This window comes from Anser cygnoides, chromosome 1, assembly GCF_040182565.1.
Source record: "Anser cygnoides isolate HZ-2024a breed goose chromosome 1, Taihu_goose_T2T_genome, whole genome shotgun sequence".
In the NCBI taxonomy this organism is placed as follows: domain Eukaryota; kingdom Metazoa; phylum Chordata; class Aves; order Anseriformes; family Anatidae; genus Anser; species Anser cygnoides.
In genome coordinates, this window is record NC_089873.1 from 209,975,875 (window position 1) to 209,983,244 (window position 7,370).

Consider the following 7,370-nt stretch of genomic DNA (forward strand, 5'->3'; position numbering starts at 1 on the left):
CCTTTCAGACAGCCTCGGAGCCTGCCTGGGAATACACTTTGCTAGGGACGATGAGCTTGTGGTGCGGTGAAGGTATCACGATAGCTTCGCTTCTTTGCCTGGAGGTCATTAGGTCCAAACCTCCTGCCCAAGCAGGAATTCATGGTCATAGAAACAGAACCACAGAATGGTTTGGGTTGGAAGGGGCATTAAGGATCACCTAATTCCAACCCGGCCATGGTCAGGGACACATCTCCTAAACCCAGGCTGCCTCCAGCCCCACCCAGCCTGGCCTTGGGCACTGCCAGGGCTGCGGCACCCCCAGCTCCTCTGGGCAGCCTGGGCCAGGGCCTCAGCGCCCTCAGAGGGAAGAATTTCTTCCCAACGCCTCCCCGAAGCCTCCCCCCTGCCAGGCTCCAGCCGGTGCCCCTCGTCCTGTCCCCCCAGCCCTGACAAAGAGTCCCTCCCCAGCTTCCCTGCCCCCCCTGCAGGCCCTGGCAGGCCGCTGGCAGCTCTCCCCGGGGCCTTCTCTTCCCCAGGCCCACCACCCCCAGCTCTCTCAGCCTGGCCCCACAGCAGAGCTGCTCCAGCCCCTGAGCATCCTTGCAGCCTCTTCCAGGCCTGCTCCAGCAGGTCCCTTCCAACTGGAGCTCTTCTCAGCCCTAAACAGGTTGCCCAGAAAAATGCAAGTGCAGCCCTGGGGTCTCCACCACGCTGCCTTCACCCAGCACCTTGCAGAGCCGTCAGGCCCCAGCATCACCCCAAACACTAGGTTGGGAAAGCCCTGCTGGTATTTACAACAGCTCACCACCTTTCCTTTCTTCCAGGCAATGCAACAAGACCTCCAACGGGAGCGACAGCTGTGACCTGATGTGCTGCGGCAGAGGCTACAACCCCTACATGGACAAAGTGGTGGAGCGGTGCCACTGCAAATACCACTGGTGCTGCTACGTGACCTGTAAAAAGTGCGAGAGGACTGTCGAGAGATACGTGTGCAAGTGAAAGCCCCTCGCTCCGCCCGGGAGCTGAGACGCCAGCGGCACCCCAGCACTATTCAGAGAAGAGAAAACATTTCCCCGACTAGACGTCGTTCATCTTGTAAAGACACGGACTTGAAGACACATGGTAGGAGGACAAAAAAAAGCAATCATGCCACGTAAAAATGAGACCCTTAAAAAAATGTAAAAAACGGAAGGCTTTCCCCCACCAATAAAATGCTCTCTGAGAAGACAAAAACTCATTTGGGATGGTATCTTCTTCCAAAATATTTCCTATGGTTGCCAATAATGTCCAGCCATCAAGTGCCTTAATATTTTGAGAAGCAAAATTAGAAACTTTCCCTTGGGGAAGAAAAGCAACACCTGCCTGAAAAATAACCAAGGCTCACACCTGCTTATGCCTTCTCACACAGGTACCGAGTCTGCATTAGGACCATCCCAGAAGCAAAAACGCTACAACTGTTCAGCAATAACTGCATTTGTTGCCAAAGACTAAATTTTTAGCATGGAAGCATCCACTCAGGATGGTAAAGGTGGAAAGATTTCAGGTCCATCCCCTGAAATGACTAACCCGTTTTAATCTTTCTTTTAAGCAGGTCTGTGACTTCCCAGTTACTGCTACAGGAAAATCTGTCCCTGAGTTGTCTGGGCTGGATGGGGCTTCACACTCAACCATGGAAAATAAAAACAACTATGAGATGCCAGAGACAGTGAGAATAGGGCATGCTGAGAAGGGTTTAATGGGGTCCTTGGGTTGTAGTGGAGCCATTAGGTTAAAATACAAAAATGAAGTGAAAATCCAGTGGAAAAAAAAAAGAAAAAAGCTCCTGCTCTCTTTCTGTCTTGACCTGTGGCAACTCACACTTTTTCTGCCACACTGGGCCATCCAGTCCTTAGGGAAAGGTGCCACTCCCTCTCTCCCCCTGGCAAAACTATTGACCCAGCCCCAAAAATATGCAGAGAGCACAGCAGGTCCAGTCCTGGCATGCAGACGTGCAGGGTAGCAGCTATTCCCCACAGAAAAGAGTGGGAACAAATCAGTCCTTCTGCCCTGGCGCAGAGAAAACCACTATCGGTGGCTGTACATATTTTCTTTTGTACGCGGACATACAGAAATATTTATAAGATATATCTTGCGCTTTCCTCTACTCTTCTTCCTACGTAAATATATCTATATACTATAAACAAGCCTTAACAATAGTATGGAATAAATGCTGAAGTTACTGGTGCAACAGCAGAATGTTAGCTTATTATGTTTCACCCAAGGACATTGTTTCCTACTTGGAAAGCAAACCCCGGTCTCCTTCCCAAGGACAGGAGAAGAGCGTAGCTTGAGGCTCTCGCTGGCGTGCGATCGATAAGTTCCTGTATTCCCTGTTTCCCCAGCCTCTTTATTTTGAGCAGAATTAGCCAAGATACAGTCAAGATAATGAAACGGAGCACTCGGAGGAAGGAAGAGTCACCGTTCCTGTTTTTTTTTGTTGTTCATCGGTTAAATATCCCAGTGCCCCCAGGGAGTGCATTCACAAACGTGACTGATGCTTCTCATGGGTGGCTTGTTTCTCACTCCTGAGTGCAGAGAGATGCTGTGCAGTGGAGATTTTAGCTCAAGTTAAGTTGCTTTGTCTCTCTCTTTATTTTTTTTTGCTATGGGCATTCACTTCTGTGTCTCTGTTAGGGAAAGGGACACTGGAGGGGGATGTCTGCTCCAGGAGAAGGCTGCAGAGGCTGTGAGGTCCTTCAAAACATTTCTGGGGAGTCTGCTCTGCAAAATCATGTAAGCAGCCAGCAAATCACTCCTACACAAATGTGGGGACAGTGGCACTTCTCTAGGGAGAAACACGGCCATTGTCTTCCTCTGAATCCTTTTCTTCCCAACCAGCCATTCTCTAGGAGCCAACTGCTTCTGACTTGCTTCTGAGCAGCCCTTGGGAGCTAGAAGAAAATAGCATGGTGGGCTGTAGAGCAAAATTAGAGATGTTTCATTCTCTAGCATTGTGTGCTATAGCAAAATTAGAGATATTTTGTTCTCCTCAGCTACTTTGCTTTGCTGTAATGGGTTTGGTCTCCTCGCTGCCTTTCCCTCCCCCAGCCCCGGGGAGGCAAAAAGAGGCCTTTGGTACTTTGTCAGTGGTTTGTGTTATTGTCACCCCATAAAAGCTGGTGGACTAAAATGTCTCCGCAGCATGGTGTGATGAGCGGTTGGGTGTCTTTAGGCTGACATGCAGACAGGTCGGTGGCATGAGTCCCACTGCTCTCCAAAGCCAGAATTTGGCTTTGTTTGATATTGTAAAGACAAAGTCAGATTTCATTCTTTTAAGGAATTTTCTTTTTAATTCCAGTTCCTGACGAAGCCAAGGGATGTTCTGACTGAAGGAAAACTTGAGCATTTCAATTCTGTTCTGTAATGACTTTTTCTTGCTCCCTTGCTGATGTCTTGAGTCTTTGGGCTTGGCGCAAAAATAGCGAGATGGAAGAAATGCTCCGTATGCACATTGTTTTCAGCTGCATTTCACTCCTCCAATGTCAGGCCCTTGTTCCTCAGCTGCTTTTCCCATGTCAGAAAAAATCTTATCTTTGCAGAATGAGAGAAGATGTGAGTAAGCCTACCAGGCATCTGCAGGTCCTCAGACCCCAAGGTGGGAAGTGACCTTTAGATGTTGAACTGAAATGGCTGCAGTGCTTGGAGGATTGTGGTTCAGTGCATCCAGGCTCAAAATCTCTTCTTGCTCCTCCCGAAATCCTTCACAACCGGCTTCATCTGTGTTTTGCTTCTTTGGGTCAATGAGGCCCCAGCCCATGTCCTAGGCTGTTGATCTATGAATCAATGCTGCTACACTCCTTTTGCCGTAACTCCCAAGTTTCAGAAACCTTTTTCTTCTCTGCAGTGGCTGCACCCTGACCAGCACCCCTCATTGCACAGCCCTGTTTCATCCAGCAAATTAGGGTCATCGAGTTCCTGGTGTTCTGGGTGCTTTTCTCCTGGCATCAGCAGCAAAGTGCAGAGAGAAGTTTGTTTAGAGAAGCTCTGGGTGCCCCATCCCTGGCAGTGCCCAAGGCCAGGCTAGATGGGGCTTTGAGCAACCTAGTAGTGGGAGTTGTCCCTGCCCATGGCAGGGGGTTGGAGTTAGGTGATCTTTGAGGTCCCCTCCAACCCAAACCATTCTGTGATTCTATGAAAGAGGCCAGAAGAGAGAAGTGCTCTTGCTTGCAATTGCAATGCTCAGTGCAATGAGAGTCTGAAATGCAGCTGCCAATTAATTCTCTGTGCAAGTATGGCCTGAAAGAATGTTTGCCACAAACCAATTTTGCAGGGTTTTGCAAGGAAAATCTATCCCTAACAGCAGAGCAACACGTTCACATATCAACCCCAGGGTAGCCAGCTTTCAAAACTTTGCTCTGAAACACAAAGGTCTTTCAGCTTCTGAATGAAATGGCTTTAATTAACGTGAATGTCTCTGTAGGGTGATGCTACAGTTCCCTCTCTCCTAACATGCCCTGCTAGATCCTAACAGCTGGCATAATTTGGCTTAGCTCCACATCCTACTATACAGCTCTGTTGATTTACGTTAGCTGGGAAAATACAGCTGATATATTCCCATAAATATTATTATTTCAAAATATTACAATATTACCCTTGAGGGAAAAAGACAAGCAATCTTGAAAAGTATTACGTTGGTGGCTTTGTAGCATTTATTCATTTGAAAAAAATATCTGTGGTTTAATAAAACAGCTTGTACTTAATGCTATTTCCAAATCTGAGGATTTAAACCTTGCACGCATCCAGCTGGCTTTATACTTTTTGATGAATTCCCCCCATCCTCACCCCCTTCCAGCTTTATATCATTTAGGTTGCTCCCCAAGGTAGGCAAACAACATTCATTATAGAAAACTCCCATCCAATTTTTTTTTTTTATTTTTTTATTTTTTAGTCTGCAAAGTGGAAAGCATCTTGATCATGCTCAAGCAGGCACCCCACGAGTGTTTCATGTGCAGCTACAAAAGCTCTTGGTGAGGGCAGCGGGAGGGGAAAGGAGGCACAAATCTGAATACGATTAATGGTGCCTTTGTCAGGAGAAAGATATTAGAGTCCTCGAGGGACCATGCCTGTTTTCTGCTAGAAAACAGATCCCTGTAGACAGCCATGAGCATCCTCCCAGTGAGCCACGCATGCGGTGCCCACCCCAGGTACCAGCCTGGGGAAGATGCTGGGAGGATGCTCTGGAGGTACAAAGGGATGAGGGCAGCAGGAGGAAAGCTCAACCCTGGGCTTTTCCTTCTCCCACACCATCCGTTTGCAAACAGATTTCTGATGGGACCACTCCAGGCATCAAACAGAATCCAAGCAGGAAGCAGTGAAAGCATCCTGCATGGTCTGGAGTAATTTTTTAATCCCAAACCGAAGTCCTAGCCAGTCCTTCCCCTTACCATGCAATCTACAACCTCGTCCTTGACACCCTCATCCTACCACGAAGGATTTGCCTTCCCTGTGGGGAAACACCATCGTTTTGCCACCAAGAGCAGACTGTACCCAGACTTTGCCCTCTTCACGTGGGAGATGGAGCAGAAAACAAGATTTGGGAGAGGGGGGAAAGAACAGGAAACTTGAAATCCACCTGAGATTAATGACTTTAACATGCACAACATGTTTTGTTTTTGCTTTGTTTTCCCCTCAGGAGCAGTTTCATCAGTCAGATGGAGTTTGATTAAATATTTCAGCAGAGCTATGGTTTATTCATCTAGAACAAAAGTTACCCCCTGTTCAGGGACGCAGCATTAGCTTTGTTTTCTAATTATAAGAGCAACAATAATAATAAAAAATAATAACAATGGTATGCATTGTGGATTGTTATTTTTTGTTTGTTTTTGTTAAAAGTAAAAATGTGTTTTTGTCTGCCTTGTAAATATGAAATGAGTTATTTTAAAGATCATGTCTGTGTTACGTGTAGGTGTTTTTTTTTTTACTCCTTTAAGTGGAATTTCTCAAGGTTTTCACCAGAACCACATGGCCTGGAAATGTCTCCTAAAAAAAAATAATTAAAAAAAAAGCAGAAGAGGGTGTCACATAATCGAACGACACCAGGAGCTGGGGCAGGAAGGGAAATGCTGCAAACGCTGCACCCCCTCTGCACGTGGGGATGAACACGGTGCATGAAATCTGCTGTGGGTCGCTCTGCACGGAGAATATGCCCATCCACAACGCACAGCCACAACCCGAACGGGGACTGCTCGCCCTCTCCGAGCTAAACACGTGTGTAAGTGCTCCTCTGGACCAGGGCCAAAGTGCTGAAAACCTTGGGAGGACTGAAGGGCGGTTATCGATACCTCAGATCTAAGTGGTAACTGCTGACAAACACGGGCTTTTTGAAACGGAGAGGCACGTTTCTTTCAGATTTCCTAGGGTTAACGCCGGGCCCCAAATTCAACCAGTCTGGGATCGGAGCTGTAGCATTGCTCGGTGGTGATGGACGATGAAGGTGGGCTGGAGCAAAGGTGGGAGCTGAAAATAAAAGCAGGCGAAATCAGGCAGGGGTCTATGCCATCTTCACGGGTCTGAGTTTAGGCAGAAAAAGCTGGAAGGGAAGGGGAAAAATAAACCTTTGGAAAAGCTTTGTAACTGTGCGAACAGTGATGGGGACATCAGCAAAGGATGAAGTGAGAGCCTCTTGTCTCTCCCCATTTCTTCCCAACTCCATTTTTGTCTTAATCTGGGGCCTCTGGGAGCGTGTGGCAGCTCATCTTCAACCTGCTCAAGCAAGAGCTGCTTTCTCTAAATTCATACGGAATTTCAAAGGAAAGAGAGGTTTCCTCTCTCTTCCCCTCTGTCTTACCCTAAACAGTTTCCAAACTGTTTAGGATGAGCTGCTATAAAATGGATCATTATAAAAATCGCTAATGGCAGGAACTGCACCAACAAAGAAAACCAACTGGTGGGCAGAGCTCGAGGCAGATTCCTCCCAGATCTGGGAGGCTGATCATGCAAAGGAAGATCCAAACCCTGCTTTGCTGAGAGCAGACTCTGCAAGCACGCACCACCTGCAGCTCCTTTCCACTCCACTACCTGTTCAATACGCAATTAACTTTACAAAGTGCTGCACATGTCAACCGGGGCCAAGGTCAGGCAGGAAAACTGTTTCCTTTTCTAAACTCCAGATAGACCAAATGCTCTGTCCGCGGCTGCTCTCCTCATCTGGCTTGGACAGATTAAAATACCACCTCCCTGCTCACCTCTGCAGGTGCTTCCTTCCTTGCTGCAGGCAGCGGGTGAGCTGTGGGGAGCACAAGCTGGAAATATCCTTGCACTGGAAGTGCAAAGAAACCCCCCCTGCATATCCACGCTTGAGGAGCAGCCCTTGGCGTGACGTAAAAGTGTCAACCTGACAGCTGCAAAGA

At 47.7% G+C, this 7,370-nt stretch overlaps 1 protein-coding gene across 3 annotated transcripts in view; it reads left to right on the forward strand.

Annotated features, from left to right (window-relative positions):
- WNT11 (Wnt family member 11) overlaps window positions 1–5,908 on the forward strand; it is a 32,513-nt gene extending 26,605 nt beyond the window's left edge. For 2 of the 3 annotated variants that reach the window (XM_048051078.2, XM_066990016.1), the window contains one exon: window positions 807–5,908. In XM_048051078.2, the coding sequence (XP_047907035.1) occupies window positions 807–981 (175 nt within the window). In that variant the 3' untranslated portion in view covers window positions 982–5,908. The remainder of the gene's footprint in view (window positions 1–806) is intronic. The other variant, XR_010828466.1, reaches the window with a different exon arrangement.
- Window positions 5,909–7,370: the final 1,462 nt, after the last annotated feature.